The sequence below is a fragment of the Pangasianodon hypophthalmus genome, chromosome 23 (genome assembly GCF_027358585.1).
Source record: "Pangasianodon hypophthalmus isolate fPanHyp1 chromosome 23, fPanHyp1.pri, whole genome shotgun sequence".
In the NCBI taxonomy this organism is placed as follows: Eukaryota; Metazoa; Chordata; class Actinopteri; order Siluriformes; family Pangasiidae; genus Pangasianodon; species Pangasianodon hypophthalmus.
In genome coordinates, this window is record NC_069732.1 from 5464619 (window position 1) to 5485577 (window position 20959).

Consider the following 20959-nt stretch of genomic DNA (forward strand, 5'->3'; position numbering starts at 1 on the left):
AGCATACACTCATTGGCTGTATGAGAGAAGAAGAGACCTTTGTGATTTGTAATGAGTACTTTGAAGGTCTAAATAAAAATGCAAAGAGGAAAACATTTTTTTGGAAGTAAGACTATAAATATTCAATTCCAATGATACTCAAGTAAAGAATAAATATACCAAAATAAGATTTTGTTATTATACTAAAGTACTACTCAGGTTTTTTCCATCCCTGCTCTTCTCCATTTACTTCTTACCTCAAATCTAGTCACAGTTAAATACTTTCTTTTTATTGGTTCATTATCATATCATCTACATAATTTATTGTGTGTTTTGTGTAAATGAGATGTATTTGAGTATGTGTACATGAAACACACCTAAATTTATGTATTGTGATATTGTGAAAATGAACCAGTTGGGGTGTGTCATATGCATATCACATGTAAATAAGGGACTAATGGGTGAGATCAAATAATCATTTGCACTCAAATCACTTTTTTGATGTTGTCTGTCAGTTTTATTGGTTGACATCCTTCAGTTATTTATGTAACTTTGATGAATAAGCAGACCTGCCTACCCTGTTCTTCCTCCTGTTCTAGGAAGGAGGTGTTACATACAGCTCCTAATAAGAAAGTGTACATGTAACCTTTTCTAGTGTCTACATTTTCACTAAAACTGTTCCTTTCCCACAAGGGCCTGGTGGATACCCAAAAACCCCACATATATATGCATTCCAGTTTTTACTAAGATCTTATCAAGACTGCACTGTTTGAGTGTGTTTGCATGAACAGCAAACAGCATTTTCAATCGCTTTCTAAGTATCATTAACCTTAAAATTATTAAAAAAAAAAAAAAAAAAAGTTAGATTTGACACTTCATATAAGCCTATTTAACAGCTTTTTAACAGAACTGACTGAGAAAATGAATCTGTGATTTTCTTATACTTAAACCTTTTACAAATAAGCCTGAAAAAACACACACAATGCATGAAGGTGGACAGGTCTGAATGGGGCCCATTGTGAATTAGGAAACATGATGGCATGGTTGAATAATTAAAAATGAATCAGAAAAACTATGGATGATTTAAACAAATAATGTACAGTTATCTGAGGGGGCTAAACAATATTTAGGGGGCTAAAGCCTCCTAGAACTGGTCTGGCTACTAACACCCCCTGACAATAAGCCAACAACACAGTTTTTCATTCAGCAATTGCTCATTACCATCTTTATCATTTCTAACTTATGATAGAAAATGCTCAGTTATATTTTCAAACAGATGCAGTCATCAATTCCAGCAGAATGATACAGAAGTGATTTATTTTTCTGAGACTTTTGTCAGGTGCTTTCTGTTCGTCTGAGTTCAGTAGTTAGTATCCGGGTTTACTTCACCAATACTTGAATCGGTTGAATGGGTTTAACCATCATGGTGACCCTCTTGAGAGAGTACGAGCCTCCATGGAACTCAGCCCAGTACACTCCATCCTGGTAGCGGCTGCGGTAATGGCCTCCTCTGTACCAAACCCCGTTTAGGTTCGAGTGAGCACACATGTGGTACCACCAGCCCCCCTTCTGGTAATGAGCACAGTTACCTGCAGGAGGATGCACAGGAGACTCCATCATGCAATGTAACAAGAGCAGATCACATACCACAGAAGGCATGTACTGTATTTGAGTATACTGTAAACTGTATATGGAAATGTGGGTGTGTTTTTGAGTCACATTCATAAATGATAATGAGCTTCACTGCTAACACTAGCTAGCCTTCTGACATAAGCTAACTTAATAAAAGGATTACTTAAAGGAATTTTGAGTAAAATTCTACTGCAAATTAAATTCAGTGGAACCCAGTGAGCATTACATTTATTGTTAAGAAGGGTTAAGACTGAGAAGTGAATAAAAAAAAAATTCACTAACGCTTGGCTACCTGAGTAGGCGTCCTTGTCGCGATCGAGTGTGGTGAAAGCTTTATTGCTGTGCCAGGAAAGTGAGTCGCCAGCGGTGCCCTGGTAGGATCCCAGTCTCAGGCGGTACCAGTCGCTCTCAGGCTCTATGTGGAAGCTGTCATACTCTGCGAACGCCTGCCGGCCCTGCCAGTCCTCCATGTGCACTCGGAGCTTGTAGGAAGCTTGTGAGGTCAGCCAGTAGAGATTCTCCAGACCCAGCCAATACTCACCATCCAGATTCCCAAAACCTTGCTGTGTAAAAGGTGGAAATTTCACACTGTGATTAAATTTAAGCAGGATATCACCCTGTTTCATAAACTGCGCTCAGATTGTTAAAAAAGCATAAAAGTGAGACAGAACACAAAGGTATATAGAAAACCCTCAGAGCCATATAGGTGCTTGAGTCAGGCTTCCAGTGTAGTCTCCTGGTATAGTAATTGCCTGTGGTGTGCATGCGTGATCACACAGAGTGTTCACCTGTGTGTGGGGTGAGCTGTGACTTGGTGCCGGGAGATAGACTAATATGTAAAACATTACATCTTAAACGTGCCCACACGCCACAAAGTTGTAAGCATCAGGAGACTTATATGCTTTCAATTATTCTCTAGTATAAATACTCTGAGTTCTATTAGATATGTATATATGTCTGGCCTTTGCTGAGCAGCTGCTTAGCAGCATTTAACTACTGACAGGACGTCAAGCCGTAAGGATCTTTTAGATCTTTTACACCATTTGAAAGTGTTCGTTTCCTTTCTTTTAGTGGCAATCCATAATAATAAGTGGATAACATTTTAGCTAATGTCAATCACATTCCTAAATAAAGTTCTTGATAGATTATAACCAAGTAGCATCAGGTTGCGACTACTCAAGTCTTTTTGCAATCAGGTTTCACATCTTGCAATGTGACATCTTTTTTGTTTATAAACACCAAATGGGACTATAACATATTGTATATTCCCATTAACTAATTTGCCTGGATAAAACCTGTGTGGATAGAAAGAAAATGCTGAACCAACCTTATACTGATCCCAGTTCCTGAAGAAGTTGACAGAGCCATCCAGTCTTCTCTGGATGACGGTCCAGCCTCCCTGAGCGCGGCTCTGTTCACACCATGCCTGAAACAGATGGTTAGAGTTGCTTGGGCGCAGCAGATAGATGCCACTGCTGCTTTCTCCTGAGTCCAGGACGTGCTGGCAGTCTTGCCATGGCCCTGCAACAACAGAAGCCATATTTGCCAAATTAATGATATTATTAGCCCATGAAAGAACTTGACATTGTTAAATAACACTTATACCACAGTGTTGAATTCTCCACTATGATTGGTTAGAAGGTGTTGATTAATTTTCTATAACAGCAGCCAGAGAATAGTGACAGCTGCAAGACAAATCATAGGTTTATATTAATGTGCTCATTCTATTACATTATCATTTCTGCAGTAACTATGGTGGACGTTCAACATATTTGGAGAATTTAACAGTAGGCATATGCAGTGTGGAGACAAGCTTTGTCCTGATCTGTCAGCAGTGGTGCAGTAAAGCGGGAAAAGGTGGGGACGATTCCTCAGACCCTAAGGAGACACGGGGTTAATGTGATCTTAGGTAACAAAAATTGTCAAGGAGAATGAAAGCTGTCAATTAACCTCTCAGGTTATTTCTACTGGTGGCTGTGCCTTAAATTTGGACTTAAAACAGGAAGCTGGCCTGGGGTGTGACTCACAAATATATTCAGCAACTTTTGTTTTTTGCGGTTTAACAGCGAGCAAGTTTAGAGCAACTTTACCACTCAAAGAAACTGTCACAAAAGGCCTAATTGAAAAATGTTTATCCTGGAATAAACGACGTGAGGCAAAGTGTCAAATGCAGGAATTTTACTTTTTTTCACTGAAGCACTAAAAGGAATAGACTGAATAGACTAATAGACTGCATCTCAGTCAGCGTGTGTGACTGATTCATGATTAGAATCAGCAGTGTTTACTTCTCCTTTGGGGTTTAAACATCCCCCTTTGTCTCTTTTCATTATGGACCATATTCAGAGTTGCTCTTTTTTACTTTAAAAAGTTACATCACTGTTGTCAAATGTAACATCAACGTAATAGACAATTTAAAACAAATTATAGAAAAAGAAAAGAAATATTTAAAGAAAACCTAATATGATATGAATGAGAGAATGGCAAGCAATTGCTGCATGAAACTTTGGTTTAATTTAAAATTATGGCTTCCACTCAGATCATAAACTCATTATACTGTATGTGTGTGGGATGTAGGCTATTTTATCATGCTTTTAATATGCTATTTTGAGTTGTTGAATTAACAAAAACAAAGGCCAAAGTTTTTGTTAATTCTGTGTGCTCACTTGTGAAGAAAATGTGCTCGTGGTTTAAAGGATACGCTGACTCAGCATTCATCTACTATGCTTACAGCTCAGTTTAAGTGTAGCTCTTAAATTTATCAAGAAAAATTCATTCCACAAGATTCATTCCACAAGCAATGTCTGTAAGAACTTAATTCTAAAGTCATCTTAAATCATATTATTCAGTAACAATTACAAATTACTCTGTAACGATAGTGAAAATAAAATGAGTAAGAAATGTAAGTCTGGATTCACTGATAACTCATGAGGGGGTTAAAGACACTGTAAACACCAAATATCAAATTTGGGCCTCAGCATTTCATGATGTGTGGCTTTAATCCTCTTTTAAATATAAGGTATTGATTTTTTTTTAGCTCAAAAAGAAACCATTCACATTCTTTTCATAATATTAATCACACTGTGAACACTGACCATCCGTGGATCGATTGCTGAAGCTAGTTTTCCTAAACATCTGTCCTAAGGAGGTTGTGAGGAAACTGTCTAATGAGTGGTGTAAAGGAGCCAAGCTGCTTGGAATTCTGGGATGTTTATTAAATCCACAGAAAGGTCATGCACACAAGCTATCTCTCAACCTCTTTTATCTGTGCACCATGGAGGAATGTTCAACATCACTCTCCCACAAAGCCCACAATCACTGATATTGAGCATCATACATCACTCACACACACATACACACACACACAGAGATAGAGGGAGCTGTAAAAATCTTCTAATGGTCCTACTGTGCCCTCATGCCTGTGTTATTTTCCGGCTCTCCCTTTTAGTTATGCTGTTAAAGCTAGACCTGCTGGAATCCCTGCTTTCATTCTGATCACAATGTACACCATTTTAAACCAATATAGGACAAGAGCATAGCTAATAATCTGTTCTCTCTCTGTTTGGTTCTCTCTCTCATTGCTGTGGATTGATAGTTTCACTTGGATATCCTAAAGATTGCACTTACTGAAAACTCATGCATTATACAGTGGAAAACTTTACTTGAATACTATAGATTTAAAGCTAAAATCTCGACTGAAATCAAAAAAGACCCCGATGCTCCAACTGAAGATTCTTTCAACACACTCAGTAGTACTGTTTGACGTTATAGTATGCAGTTACGGAAGAGCAATGACTCTAATAATCCTACTAATCACATTATCCTGTATCTCCCAGCAGAGGATGAGTTCCCTTTAGAGTCTGGTTCCTTTCAAGGTTTCTTCATCATGTTTTCTCACTTCTGTCACCTCTAGTTTGTTCAGTAAGGATCTAAATCTACATCTGTATTTCTGTGAAGCTGCTTTGTGGCAGTGTCCATGGTTAAAAGTTCTATATAAATAAAATTGAATTTAAATTCACTTGAATTATTTATATATAAAGCAGCATAATAATAGTAATCATTTTTATTTTTAAATTTAATTAGTTTTTTCTGTTTACTGATAGGGAAAATGTAGCCACACCCTAGCCCCTGCATAAAAGCTGTTGTTGCTATTTCTCACACCCATCTCACTGCTGAGTGTAATTTGTGAAAGGTGTGGCTGTGAAATGAACAGCTGTGTTAAACCGTGCCCTGTAATCTCACAATGTTTTAAGGGAAGCAAAGTCACATAACTGGTGTCATCAGTTTATAATACAAGGGCTTACACTGGTTTAGTGTGTGTGTGCGTGTATATCTAGGTCACTGACACAAAGGGTTTCTGCAGACCACACGAGGAGCACTGATACAGCTTCATACACACTCACACTCCTTAAATACACAAATTCTAAATATAGTACAGAAAATTAAGTGTTTTTAAATTAATGAAGTATTCAGATAAGTACTGATTTGCAAAACAGCAAGAACTGTGACAATAAATGTCTGGCAGTAACTTACACTCAATATTTAATACCATGAAAGTGGCAGTTTAGTGTTTAAGGCTCCGAGTGAGAGATCAGAAAGTCCAATATGTGCGTCCAATATCTGCCATATTAATACATGTACACATAATATTAAAAAAAAAAAAAAGATTTGTAATTAAATTGCCTTTTAAAATCTCCCTAAGGCCATTTTTAGTACAATGGATTGATTGATTGATTAGGCGTTTCCATAAAAAATGTCATTAGACACAGGAAAAAGCCCAGAACCTCCCTGTTGAAAAAATAAATGGCATACACTTGTTATTATGAGAACAATATGTGAACACATGAGAAAAAACATGTAATTGTGCATTTCAACATGTTATGTAAAGGCACGTAATATCAAATGTGAACATTATACATACAGGTGAGAAAATCAATGAAAATGATGTGAAAATTAATTAATTTTGCAAAAATTACATGTGAAAACACGTGAAGAATTAATCATGTGAGAAATCATGTGTATGTGCATACTGGATTCTGATTGGCTCAACTATTTTATGATGCAATAACTCTTTTCAATGAAGTTTGCATGTCTCCCAAGTTTTTTAATATAACATATAAGTTTCACAAACAGTTTTACAAACCTGGAGACTTAGTGGCAGGGAAACTGATGAATGGTGCCTCTGTAGGGAGATCTGTTGCTGTGGTGAGGAGGCCATGAATCTCCTGCAGTGTTTGTTTCTGTAGCAGAGGGGCACTTTGGTCTCTCTGAATGTTCCTGACTTCATGTTTAGGCTCGGAGGTCTCGTTCTGCACGATGCTGGACTGATCGACCGCTGATGATTCAGCCTCCTGCATCAAATAGTCTGTCTGACTCCAGTGATGTATGACATACAGTACATATTGAGCTGATTATTACTGTATAATACACCGATGAAGCCTCTCACCTGCTGTGGTTTGGTGACAACGCTGTTCTGACACCTTTTTTCCAACTGTGTCATTAGTTGACTCTGGTTGTTCACCAGAGAAGTGAGTGCCTCGTACTTCCTCTCCAGCTCTCTGTAACTGTTGGATATCTGTAACACCTGAAGTCAGAGAGATCAGAAATCAGGGAAACACAAAAAAATAGAAAAGGAATTTAGCCAAATTGCTCTCCTTGCTACATGATAATAAGGCTAGTAGAGAACCGCGATGACTGATCTTGATATTAGATGTGAGGATTAAAATCTAATATCTGTCAATATATTATCTCAACAATGAAATGATTAGTGTTGAGCAATACATTATATCACACGGTCTCACTGATGGGATAAGAAGAATGATGTGGGGCAAAATATTGTGCACACACTTAAAGGCAGGTTAGGTAGCTGCATTCGTGATTTCTAATTATTTTTAAAAATTTGCAAGTCTGTAATGCTCTGCTGGGCACATGCTGAAACTTACAGTTCTGTCATCCGTCCTTTTGTGTCATTTGTACTTTGATTGAGTCTACAGTATGTGGCCAAATGTATGCGGATACCTGACCATCTCAGACATACAGTATGTACTTGTTGAACATCTCATTCCAAAACCATGGGTATTAATATGTCCCGCATTGCTGTATAACCTCCACCACTCTGCAGATTTTGAAGTGTGGCTGTGGAGATTTGCCCATTAAGCCAGTCAGACACTGATGCTGGTTGAGGAGGTTCCGATTAATCACAAAGGTGCTCAGTGGGGTTGAGGTCAGGGCTCTGTGCAGGACACTCGAGTTCTTCCACACCAACCTTAACACACCATATCTTCATGGAGCTCGCTTGCACAGGGGCATTGTCATGCTGGAACAGGTTTGCGCCTCTTAGTTCCAGTGAAGGGAAATTGTAAATGCTACAGCATAGAGAGACATTCCATACAATTGTGTGCTCTCAACTTTGTGGCAACAGTTTGGTGAAGAACTACATATAGTCAGGTGTCCACATACTTTTGGCCATATAGTGTATGTTCTTTTAGTTTCTCCTCCAAATGAAATTTTGTGTTCATTACACCTATGACTGTATGTCACATGTGCCTTCTTGATCATCTGCTGATGACGTGCTACGAATGTGTCAGCGAACAGGTTGAATAATATGAGATATAATATACTAATATAATATGTCACTCTGTGTAATCACCCAACACAAATGTCACAGTCTGGGCTAGAAAGATATAAACCCCAGAGTCACTCCTTCATACCATTCTGTGTATTTTTCTTTTGATCATTGGTGGTGCTATTGCAATTAGTTCCACAAAAGTCCAAAAATTCCACCTTAAGACATTCATTAACAGCAAATGATGTGATGTTGATGCCAAAAATGAAACCTTACACTGATCTGTTTTTAGTCTTTGAAACCCAGGGTGGCTTAGCCCTGCTATCATGTTTATACATGCCACTCTCAAAATTACAAACTGCTCCTATAACTATTGGGATGGAACAAGAAATCTAAACAATGATTTGTCTGCACTCATATGGAAGGCCGAGACTACCTGTAAGGTGGTGTTCAGCAGCAGCTCCTCCATACGTCGCTGCTCCGCTGCCTGCTCCTGCTTGTTAATGATCTCGTGCAGAAGCTGGGCGTACAGATGGGTGATGCGGGCGTTCATGGTGCTGCTCTCTCTGCGCAGGGTGCTCACCTCGCTTGCCAGCGCCCCCTCCTGCTCCAGACGCACACGCAAACTCTCCAGCTGCTCCTGCTGTTTACTGAGTTGAGCACGCAGGTCTGCAGTCTCAGAGCCGTTGGCCCGCGCCATCTCGGTACTCACACACAGCGCCCCCTTCAGCTTCTGCTGGGGAACGATGAAGGTGTACGAGCAACGGCCCTCTTTGGGCTCAGAGGAGCGTGACGGTCGTTTCGGAGCACCTTCACTCTTAGTGGTGTCAGGATGAGGTGCATCGCTAACACCATTTACGCCAAACTTCACTAAACACGCTATCAGCAGGAGGAGAGACAGTGCACGCCTTATATGTGTCTTCATCGTAGTGTTAAATGTCTCCTGTTGTAATCTAATGCTGAAAAAGATGTGGGAAAAAAAGCATTTTGGGTCACAGTTACACTCTCAGCTCAACTCTGTTCTACTTTAATCCAGATGCTCTGCAGCTTTGACGCATGCCAGATGTTTCTGTCTGACTCCAGCAGCCAGGAGCTGATTGCAGAGTTAATTAGCATGTCAACATAAACAGAACTACAGTCAACAAAAAAGTCCAACACTCATCCTCATTCCATGGTCAAAGGTTCACAGTCAATGCACTTCCAACTACACAAATATATACATATAAACACAAAGACACACACTCAGTGTTCTAAACTTTAATATGATGCATATTCATGTGAACTGAAGCTTATGCTGAAGCTAATGAGAAAAGTGAAGACTTCATTTAAATACGCTTAATGATTTATCCAGAGATTATAACCTCTTTACAATATAAATAATACATAATATAAAACAAAAATCTCAGAAATATTAGCAGATATATAGCTACAGATCTCTAGATATGGCTCAAAGGTGAGAATATCAAGTAATAAATAAATCAGTAAATAAATAGAATACAACAAATAAGTAAAAAAAAAAGTAAGTATGTCATTTTAAATATTAAATAGGGATTTAATTGGATTTTTAATAATTACTGGCTTTTTATTTTCGTGAACATTTTATGTTAAAATTTTAATACTTAATTTATTTCTGAAATATAATTCTATGTATTAGAATTTCGCTAGAAAATACATAATTTTTTGTGTAAAACAAAACAGTTTTTGGATTAAATTTGGCCCATATGACTGAACGGTTTACATCCTCATCCCTGCTTTCTGGCTGATTAAAGACAACTGTGCATCTCTCTTGTGATAAAAGATCAATTCCAAGAAATTAACCATGAAACGTTACAAAAAATCTTAAACTTAGGGTGAAATCACCAAAAAAATAGTTGCCGGACCCTCTCAGTCTGCAGACCTGATCTGAAAAATGCAGTTTATACCATTTACAAGAGTTAGAACAGGGAGGATGTGTTTAATTTTACAGCTAAGAGGAACCAAAAGCTCTTTAAAGGATATGAAAGCGATTGTAAGCAGTAATAGATGGGTTATAGCCAAAGTTTGGTATACGTTACAAACACAGTCATTACTGAACATTTTTATCACAAGCAGAAGGGGAAATAGAAATTTTTTAACTGAAATAAATGTAATTTTCCACTACTTAATATCTTTACTTCCACTATTTGACTATTTTAATATACTTGTGATGATTTGTGAAACCTAACAAACTAACAGTCGTATCAATATAAAGTAAAGTTTTATATTGTCTTCTAAATATTGTTATAAGGGTGTGCAAACTTTTGCTCTCACATGTAAGATATGATATCTTACCTTATAACAAAAATAAAGAAAATTTCTGCTGGTGTCCTGTGAATTTCTGTCGTCAAGAAGAAGGTTAAGCTGAGGGTGGGTCACACTGCATTCAGTGCAAACCGTAATGTGTAAAAAAAAAACCAAAAAAACAGCTACGAAAGCGAATCCTCTGCAAAATTTATAAAATAAAAAATGAAGAAATAAAGAAAAGTAAAAACGCAGGTGGCAGAAACACTACACACTACAGTGGCTCCAGGTCTTCGCTGCACTGTCTAGACTACAGAGAGATTCGTGACTGAAGTGCAGGATGGGAGATACACATACGCACACACACACACACACACACACACACAATCTGACAGTGGGGTCTTAAAGTAGTAAAATCACTCCCCTGTCTCGGCCTCTCTAAACAAAGGGCAGAGTAAATTACAAAGCAGCCTGATGGCACGTCGTCTCTCTCCTCAGTGTCCACACAGTCCTGACCTCCTTCTCCATTCCAGGACGAAAAGTTTAAATAGATAGACAGACAGATAGATAGATAGATAGATAGATAGATAGATCGATTTATTAATCATAGAGGGAAATTCACACTGTAGAGTGAAAAATAAATAAAAAACTACATGACCAATCAAATAAAAAGTTGTGAAAACCAAAGAAGAAGAGTTTAAAGAAAAGGATACGTAGTAGATACGTAGTAGGTAAGTAGAAATACTGAATGTATTTAGGTAAAAGTGTCTCTAGAGACAGGAGTGGCTTTGGGGCTGTGATTGCCACGAGCAGCTTTGTACTCAGGACTCCATCAGTGGACAGTGGACAGGTTTAACAAACCGGACTTCATGTGAAAACTGGTTGCATAATTGCACTATTTGTCCATGTAGTGCACAGGTATAGAAGGGAATTATTTATAATTGCACTATCTGTTAGCACCCAGATGAGGACGGGTTCCCTTTTGAGTCTGGTTCCTCTCAAGGTTTCTTCCTCATGTCGTCTCAGGGAGTTTTTCCTTGCCACTGTCGCCTCTGGCTTGCTCATTAGGGATAAATTCACAATATTTATAATTTACTTTGGTTTAACTCAATTTGAATCTATTTATTTCTGTAAAGCTGCTTTGTGACAATGTCCATTGTTAAAAGCGCTATACAAATAAAATTGAATTGAATTGAATTGAACTGTAACTGGCTGCCAGTAGCATGGCGCCATCCTGAATATATGAGAATTATGAGAAACTCTGGCGTGTTAATGACACAACAAGGAAAGCTGCTGCAGCCTATCAGGTCCTTCCATAACTTTATTAACACAGACAACAGGAAAACAGACATTACACACTTTCATTTGCACTTACATGTAATTGCCAGAGCAGTAATGTAGACCTACATTTGCTTTGCACACCTGATAATTACATACTGATGTTTCATTTACACAGAAACCAGAATGCTTTATGAATATCTTTATGCATTTATTCATGCAAATGTCAAATGTACTGCTTAAACTTTCATGCATTAATGATGTCAGAATGATAAATCATACAATTTATAATATAGAGTAATGTATAAAAGTAAAAGGCACATATATAGAAATGCTAAGCAAAGACACCTTCAAAAATATTCAAATGAAACTCTTTCTACATAAAATAAATCTATATTAAAAGCAGTAAACCGCAACAAGCTAAACAAAGCCGATTTCTGGTGTGACGACCCTTTGCTTTTTAAAAGGTCAGCAGTAATCTCATGTAGACTTCTTACAGTTTTATATTATTATTATTATTATTATTATTATTATTGTTGTTGTTGTTGTTGTTAATACATTCTCACATTAAACATATTCTTAATTTTACTGTTTGCATTTTGATACACAACGTTCACAAAACATATATATCTCTGTGTACATGAAATATCAAATATTATTATTAACTTTGAATTTTCATTTTGGCCTAGAAATTAAATTTATATACACAAGTTTTCATTCGTCCCATTTTTTAAAACTTTGAATCCCTTTAATCCGCCATATTCCACACTTTCTGACTGCAACCATCATTGATGTATATATGAGCGGAGCTGTTCTCCTTTTGGCCACACGGTGGCGATAGAAACAAGCACACCGAGCAGTTCTTCTTCGCTTTCTCCTCACATTCTGCAGCACGCATGCGCAGTAAGCTCTGCAGGTCTTGGCGTGGTCGTCTCGTTATTTTTCCAACCCGTATTCCTAAAATTTCCGCCTCCTATATTATGCCCGGCTTAACTAGCCAATCAATGAGCTTGACCGTTAACCTAAACCAATCGGAATGAAGGAGGCGGGAACTGAGTAGCCAATCATAGAACAGAAGAGCGGGCTTGTCAGAATGCGGGTGGGGAAACACGCACTGGCGTGCAGCGTGGTTTCTGATGTGTGCTCCGGTTAACTAACCCTGAGGGCTAGCAACGAAAATGCGGTTTATTATTAAATAGTACTCCATGTTATAGTCTGATTTTTTTTATTTAACGTTTGTTGTTTAATTTATCAGTTGAAAAGATGGGGAAAAGCAAGGTAAGAACAACTTAAACAACATTAAGTTTGATCAGAAGAGCATAGCTGATCTTAGCTAAGTGCTAAAGGGCTAGCTGAGCTTCTCCAGGCTCTAAAGTTTACAAGTTAGCTTCTAGAGAGATTTTCCTGTACATGGAATTATTTATTACCTCAATACTTCTTTTCTAAAAAAAAAAAGTTACAAATCCTTAGGAAGGTGGTTTCTAGTTAACGGTTTAATTAGGCCAGTTAAGTTAAAGCCAGGTTAATTAGAGATTTAAAGTTTTAAAAATCAGGGCAAGCTTAAATTAAAACTTGGGTATAACTATAGAACATATAATATACTGGGAATATGTTCAGTAAAATGCTAAAATTTTGAATAAGTTAATATCCAGTTTTCTATACAGCTGCAATGTACCTCAGTGATTATTGTAGATGTTAAGTAAAGAACACAGCAGTTGTAGAGAAACTTCTCTAACATTTAAAGAAACTTTGTGTATTTTGCTTAACTTTTACCCCTTTTTTTATTTTTCTGAAGAAGAGTCCAGGAAGTAACTGTAGTGTACTTTAGTACAGATTTTACTTGTTGCAGTAAAAGTTAATCATTATATACGAAGTTTCCAGAGAAACAGGGCATTACATATATATATATATATATATATATATATATATATATATATATATATATATATATATATATATATATAATCAATTTTATATATGCAAAATTATATATTATATATATGCAGTTTTATATATTTGCCTCCTGACTCCCTCCATGTGGCCATTACATCAGTCTGAGCCTGAAATTCATCAATATTTCATCATCAATTTGATTTTAAGAAGATTAAAAAAACTTTTTTTTTTTTTTAAACGGTCACATCAGCAGTCTGTCATAGTCAGTAATTAAAGACGCAGATACATTTCCAGCATTTTAGTGATATGGCTGTCACTACATCCAAATAAAAGCCAGTTTCGTTGATAATAATTCAGATTGTATTAGTAACCTTGTACAATAATTTAATCAAGTGGATCAGAATTTTCCTTTACAGACAGATTAAAGGACTAAAACTTGATCTAAGTAATAAATTTTAAGTGTCATTAGAGCATTGTGCATTTTATTTATTTTTTTTTAGGTCAGTCTTTGACTTGATTTCTTGGTCTATGTGTATTCAGCATATCTGTCTGATATAATATGAATTTTTATTTATTTATTTTTTAATCCTGTAGACTAAAAACCAGAAGAAGGCACGCGTAGCTGCCAATCACGTGGCCGAGGAGACGTACGGAAGCGTGCCACACTCCTTTGTCTTTCACCGTGGCCAGATCGGGAAGAACGTGGATCAGCTGATGATGGACATGCGGCGTGTCATGGAGCCGTACACGGCACAGTCCTTAAAGGTGTTTACTCCAAATCATGCACACGTTTGGTGTTAAATATATTTTTGCAGTGCTTAGCCACTACGGCATGGACGATGACAGAATGTTCCTTTTGTCCAGTGTGAAAGTGCCGTAAGTGTTTTTTTTTTTCGGTGTTTTTCAGGTTCGAAAGAAAAACGTCTTAAAAGATTTTGTGACTGCAGCAGGACCATTGGGAGTCACGCACTTCCTTGTCTTCACCAAAACTGAGAACAGTGTTAACCTGGTAAGTAGCAACACAGACTTATTGGAAGACAAAATATTATTATTAAAAAATAGTCCTGAACTCAAGGACATGAGTAGTCCTGTGTATGGTTTATTCAGATTATATCGATTGTATCTGGGTTTTTGTGGTACTTTTTCTCCTTGAGCACAGTTTGTGATCTCACAAATAAGACTATATATTTGAGGATAAAAGCTAAAAATATATTGAAAAAAAAATTCATTTTAGTAAAATCACAGTTATGATGTATTTAGACAGGTCTGAGAGTACTATGATGAAAAACGAGACTCAGACGTGCCAACCTGTGACACATGTCAGCTGGTTAACTAGCAGCTAGCTATTTGTGATCGCACAGAGACAAGCAGATGTTTGCAGATTATGAACTGCACATTGTATTTTACAGCTCTGGCATTCTTTATAAGGGTTATGGTGTAGAAATGGTCCAAGGCCAAGTTTCTTAGGCATATTATACAATGTGTTGTTCAGAATTAATAAATTTGATCAAATACTGAAATCCCCGTGAATGCATATGAAGATATAAACGGTGTCTGAATGCATATTGAGTTTAATGAATGTCTAAATATTTTGAATCCAATTTCTGATGCATTAAATGCACCTTGTGCAAGCACGTGGCATCAAAATGACTTGAATTAAAGTGACTCTTCCTCTCGCAGAGACTGGCACGACTTCCTAAAGGCCCCACTGTCCATTTCCAGGTCACTAAGGTATGCTGGCTCTCTTTGTATTCAGGTTTTATTTGTAAATTGAAAAGCATTCAGATACAAATGATGAAATTTTAGTGTGTTGACTGCAAAGTGATTGTTTTAAAGTAAACGCACTGATGTATCTGCTGATTCAGTGCTTAATAATACACTGAATTTCCTGCTGCTTATTAAATAACGCATGTGTTTGTGTTTTTTTCCCTTGATTTTCAGTACACTCTCATTAAGGACGTAGTTTCATCTTTAAAGAGGCACAGGATGCATGAACAGCAGTTTACTCATCATCCACTGCTGGTGCTGAATAATTTTGGGATAGAGGGCATGCATATCAAACTGATGGCTACCATGTTTCAGAACATGTTCCCTTCCATCAACGTGCACAAGGTATAAAATCAGGAGTTGAGCAGGAATTTGTACACAGTAACACAGATGATGAATGTATAGTCTCCTGAGGTTTCCTCTGATTTGACTTGGACTCTGATATGCTTTCTCAGCTGTCCCATTGCTATTCTTACCCATTCACAATTAAATATTTTCATCAGTGTCTTTGTTTTTTTTATTTTATTAAGGTCAACCTGAACAACATAAAGAGGTGTGTGTTGGTGAATTACGATCCTGCATCTCAAGAAATAGAGTTTCGGCATTAGTAAGTAACGTTACTGAGTCGCTGTGTGCAGTCACATCATATAGACAGTGCACGTGATGAAAGCTTTACACATGACCATTCAGTGATTGTTTTCAAAGTAAACGCACTGATGCACTTATCTAAACCGTCACTGGATGTGTGATTGTCACACACACTCCATTAACACCTGTCCCCCACCCCCTCTGTGTCCTGCAGCAGTCTGAAGGTGGTCCCTGTGGGCATGAGCAAGGGCGTGAAGAAGCTCTTGCAGGAGAAGTTCCCTAACATGAGCAAACTGGAGGACATCAGTGAGCTGCTTCTGAAGTAAGTCAGGTGAAAGGAGGATTTCAGAGCAGACAGGAGAGAGAGAAGGCCTGTGGTTTTCATAGGAATTGCAGTTCTCTTCACAGGCAGCAGGGGGCACTAAATATTCTCTCTGATTTGTACTTTTGTGAATCTGAGTGTTTACACTAGAGCATACACTCTATGGTCAAAAGTATGTGGACACCTGACCATCACACCCATATGTGGTTCTTCCCCAAACAGTTGCCACAAAGTTTGAAGCACAAAATTGTATAGAATGTCTTCTTATGCTCTAACACTACAATTTCCCTTCACTGGAACTGATACACTCAAACCTGTTCCAGCATGACGATGCCCCTCTCCACAAAGCGAGCTGACATGTTGATAGATCATATTTGATATTTCATCATCAATATCGCAGAATTGCAATATAACGTTTATGTCTATTGTTTGGGACATTCATCATCCCACTTTAACTGTGGCTGCATACAATCAAATCACACAAGCAGCTCAAATTCTTCTGATTTTCTGAATAAAGAATAAATCTTTATTTCATCTTCGTTACTGATAATAATAAATCTGACCTAGAAGTCAAGCTAGGCTAGGCTAGTTAACAGACACTAGCTAGGACTGGTAAGACTGTTGGTATGGTTACAGTGTGCATTATATAACCGTATCAGCACACCAGGTGCTCCAGTCAGGGCTTTTTCCTGGGGAAAAATACGCAAGTGTGAAAGCACCGCATGGTTTCTGTTTACAGTTTTCTGAGCTGGAAATTTGCTCCGCCCCAAGATGGAACAGCCTTGCCATTTTTGATTGGATTAAAGGTCTCTTTAGCACAGAACTGTTTGTTTTCGTGTGCTTAGATTTATTCTCTTTTGTGTCTTTGAATAAAAAACAGATTTATAATTTACAGTTGTCTTGTGCCATGTGATGCAAATGATGACACGTTAAATGTCACTGACTGCTCAGTGATCTTTCAAAGTAAACGCTCTGACGCATCAGTTTATGGAAAATCTAAAGCACGATTCTTCTTCTGAAAGTGTACTTTAAAACTCTCTTTTGTTTGTTTTTTATCCTGTAAGGGGTGTAAACCTTTCGGAGAGCGAAGCAGAGCAGGACGGCGAGCACAACATCACCGAGCTGCCTCAGGTGTACTCAGGGCGCGGGAACATGAGGTCGCAGCAGAGCGCTGTCCGACTTACTGAGGTGAGGAACAGGAGGGTCGATTAGAGTCATTAGAGCCATTCTTTACTATATAATTTGTGTGACAGGTCGAATCTTTATTTTTATGTTATTTATTGATTGATTTATTTATTTTTTGTTTAGATTGGACCCAGAATGACCCTGCAGCTGGTAAAGATTGTAGAAGGCATGGGAGAGGGGAACGTGCTTTATCATTCTATTAGTGAGTTCCCTCTTAATACAGGCAGGAGTACATGCGGCCGGGGGTGCTTAAGTACTGAGTACCTTTTTGCTTTTTGTAGTGACAAAGAGCGAGGAGGAGATTCAGGAGATTCTGAGGAGGAAGGAGGCCCGTCTGAAGGAGAAAGCAGAACGCAGGAGCCAGCAGGAGCAAAACGTAGCCCTGAAGAAGGAGAAACGAGACGAGAACAAGTAAACAACATTAAGACATTACTAAGCATTAAAGCCAGATGTCCTGTATGATGGTTTGCCATACTTTTTTTTTTTTTTTTTTTTTATTTTATTTTTTTATTTTATTTATTTATTATTTTTTTTAATGCATTGACACCTTTCATTGGGCATGGATGATCGTCTAGGGCGGGGGTGTCCAATCCTATCCGGAAAGGGCCGGTGTGGGTGCAGGTTTTCATTCCAACCAAGCAGAAGCCACACCTGATGGTCTATTGAAAGCCAAGATCAACTGATTAAACAGGTGGAATCAGGTGTGGCTGCTGCTTGATTGGAATGAAAACCTGCACCCACACTGGCCCTTTGTGGATAAGATTGGACACCCCTGGTCTAGGGTCTAGGGCCTGGTGTTATGCACATCCAGTGAATGTGTCCACTAGGGGCAGTGTCGCATGTAACAAAGCAGAATATAAAATGAAAAAACTGAGCAGAAAGTCATGCATCACTCTGCATTAAGGAAAATGAAAAGAAAATAAAGTAGTGGGTGTGAAGAAGACATTAGTTCTTTACGCTGTAATAGTGACAATATTTTTGCTTAAAATTTCTCATTGCTGTCATGCACATTTACAGATTCTAACTCTCTTTCTCCAGCAATTCATTTATAACCCTGACTCAGAAGTGTGTGACTAACAGCTAACTAACACACTTCTGTGTGCAACCTGTCAGCATTTCTTTGACACACACCACCACAGAGTTTCACAATATATAGCTGAGATTTTGGAAGAAGAACTTAGCCATAAGTGTCTGAGATTTTTTTGCTACCATATTATTGTTACTGATGCTCTTCATTGGCTTAACTTTGATGGCATTATTATTGGTTTTTGAGTGTTAGGTTTTTGGGTTGCCAGATTTTTGAACCAGGTATAGCAAAATATTAAGTGGTTTACTGTTCACATTATTATTACTTTATTTGTAATGAGGCTGTGAGGGGAGGAGGGCTGCAGTCATAGCATTAAAATATACTTCTAGAGATTATTATTGGTCAACAGATGTTTTGTTAAATTGCTCGCTTTACCTTGCTAATACAGTTATCTAAATGCAAACATACTTTTGAGCTATTTGTTCTCTCTGTTGTTGCTTGTGTGTATGCCACTGTCATTTCGCTACCTTGCCACAGAGAGAGAGCTATTAATCAAGGTGGCGTTTCTATTCATTTCAAGTTATTAAAGATTCAGTAACCATCGAACCCATATTATAATTAGTTCCTCTTTGGGTATTGGGTTTTTGGGGGCATCCGTGATTAGAAGTGTGTGTGGTTGTGTGTGTGTGTGTGCGCGTGTGCGCGCAGGAAAAAGAGTCTGGAGGGCATGAAGAGGAAACGGCAGCAGGAAGGGGCTGCGTCTGATGACAGTGAAGTGGAGGATCCTGGGATGCAGGAGGACCAGCCTGAAGCTGAGGAGTCGGAAGACGAGGCAGAGTATTACAGACAGGCCGTTGGAGAGGAACCTGATGAAGGTATCATCACTCATGCAGATGTTGGTTAGCCCTTTAACCACACGCTGAACACATTTCTGAAAGTGGATGTTTTTCACTTGTCTTAATGGTGTAACTAGATACAGATAACTCTAAATAGTTTCGGTCCCCACGTTTAAAATCCTTATCTACAGAAAGATAACGAGAGCAGTCAGTAGCTATGCAGTAATAATAGAATCAAGGCTGGACAATATGACTATAATATTAATATTGTAATACATTGTTAATACTTTTTTCTGAGACATCACAGTATCTTCGGTTTTGTGCGGTTTGTATAAAAAAAAAAAAGTACAGATTATATATTTTCCTCCTTTTTCAGAACTTTTCAGACGATTTTTTAAAATGTAATATTGTTTTAGTAGCTGTTTCTTAGCAAACCTATGCATAATGATGAATGTTATACAATAGAAATGTCTTCAGGAATCATCCTAATATATTTTTGACATATTGCTCACCCCTACTCGGACTAAACACCAAGTCTGCCGTTTGTTCTGTCATGTCAGTCATGTCATACAGTTGTTGTAATTACGCTTTTTTTTTGTTTCACTGACATTGTTGTACATACTGGCATTGAAGCGTTATGCAGGTAGCAAATAGAGAATGTACGTGTGTTTGTGTGGATTAGACATACAGTCACTTACTCTGTGCCGAGGTGGCCAGTCTTATCTGGAAAGGGCTGGTGTGGGCACAGGTTTTCATTCCAACCAAGCAGAAGCCACGCCTGATGGTCTATTGAAAGACAAGTTCAACTGATTAAACAGGTGGAATCAGATGTGGCTCCTGCTTGATTGGAATGAAAACCTGAACCCACAGTGGACCTCTGCAGATAAGAATGGACACCCGTGCTCTAGGCAGATGCATCACATACTTGTGACGCTTGTTGTAAATTCTAGGGACTCTGCTTCACTTTTCATATTCTTTCAGATATGTTCCCCACTGCAAAGAGGAAACATGGCCCAGGCAAGTCACGCATGCCCTTTAAGAAGAGGAAACTGTCTATGTCAAAAGCTCCTGGTGAAGACAAATCCAGATCCAAACCTACTGGCAAGGCTTCTTTTGGTGCTAAAAACTTTGCTGGTAGGAAGTTTGGCGGGAAGAACATGGGAAAAATTGCAGCAGGAAACAAAGGATTTAGAGCGGGAAAAACGGCAGGGGTCAGCAGCCGGTTTGGGAAGAGTAAAGGAGGAAAGAGGTTTGGAGGAAACAAAGGGGAAAGGTTTGGGGAAAAGAAAAGGGGGGCTCAAAGTTCAAAGGGGAAAGGACAAAGACCAAAAACCGGCTCTGCATTTAAAGGAGGCTCGAGGGGAGGACAAACAAAGAAGGACTTCAAGAAGAAGAAGGAAAAAAGGTGAAGATAAAACATGAGCCAGGATCTACACAGCAGTGACTGCACTAGCAGAGCGCAACTTGGTGGTGGCGATGTTGCCAGTTTGAACTGCTAATCTGCTAAAGCATCTGCGAAAAGACTGCAATCTATCTAAAGATAAATTTGTGTTTTGTAAAAATGTTAATGAATGTTTATTGCATTTATAGCAATAAATAATGAGTCTTTCATAAAATTGCTGTGATTCTCT

General features: G+C 38.2%; 2 protein-coding genes across 3 annotated transcripts; one reads left to right on the plus strand and one right to left on the minus strand.

Moving 5' to 3' along the window:
• Positions 1–461: 461 nt before the first annotated feature.
• On the minus strand, positions 462–10805 carry angptl6 (angiopoietin-like 6). Of its 2 annotated transcripts, XM_026929817.3 has the most exons (7): positions 10484–10805; positions 8610–9132; positions 7055–7192; positions 6752–6959; positions 2939–3132; positions 1904–2174; positions 463–1568 (listed from the first exon to the last, which is right to left on the minus strand). In XM_026929817.3, exons 2-7 carry the CDS (start codon positions 9096–9098, stop codon positions 1360–1362), a joined length of 1509 nt encoding a protein of 502 aa, XP_026785618.3. In that variant the 5' UTR covers positions 9099–9132; positions 10484–10805; the 3' UTR covers positions 463–1359. The 2 variants fall into 2 exon arrangements, with proteins under 2 accessions (XP_053084201.1, XP_026785618.3); XM_053228226.1 differs by lacking the exon at positions 10484–10805 and having other exon boundaries at positions 462–1568; positions 8610–9128.
• Positions 10806–12655: 1850 nt separating this feature from the next.
• ppan (peter pan homolog) lies at positions 12656–20944 on the plus strand. The gene is made up of 12 exons (XM_026929816.3): positions 12656–12988; positions 14198–14368; positions 14511–14612; positions 15284–15334; positions 15545–15715; positions 15901–15977; positions 16173–16280; positions 17345–17468; positions 17589–17667; positions 17747–17876; positions 19201–19367; positions 20310–20944. Exons 1-12 carry the CDS (start codon positions 12974–12976, stop codon positions 20735–20737), a joined length of 1623 nt encoding a protein of 540 aa, XP_026785617.3. The 5' UTR covers positions 12656–12973; the 3' UTR covers positions 20738–20944.
• Positions 20945–20959: the final 15 nt, after the last annotated feature.

Coding starts and splice junctions, on each gene's coding strand:
- angptl6 (XM_053228226.1), bottom strand. CDS start 9,098: ATGAAGACACATATAAGGCGTGCACTGTCTCTCCTCCTGCTGATAGCG. Junction 6,960..7,054: donor TTGTCACCAAACCACAGCAG/GTGAGAGGCTTC, acceptor TATTTGATGCAG/GAGGCTGAATCATCAGCGGT. Junction 2,175..2,938: donor GGAACTGGGATCAGTATAAG/GTTGGTTCAGCA, acceptor CCTTTTACACAG/CAAGGTTTTGGGAATCTGGA.
- ppan (XM_026929816.3), top strand. Junction 15,335..15,544: donor TCCATTTCCAGGTCACTAAG/GTATGCTGGCTC, acceptor CTTGATTTTCAG/TACACTCTCATTAAGGACGT. Junction 16,281..17,344: donor ATCAGTGAGCTGCTTCTGAA/GTAAGTCAGGTG, acceptor TTATCCTGTAAG/GGGTGTAAACCTTTCGGAGA.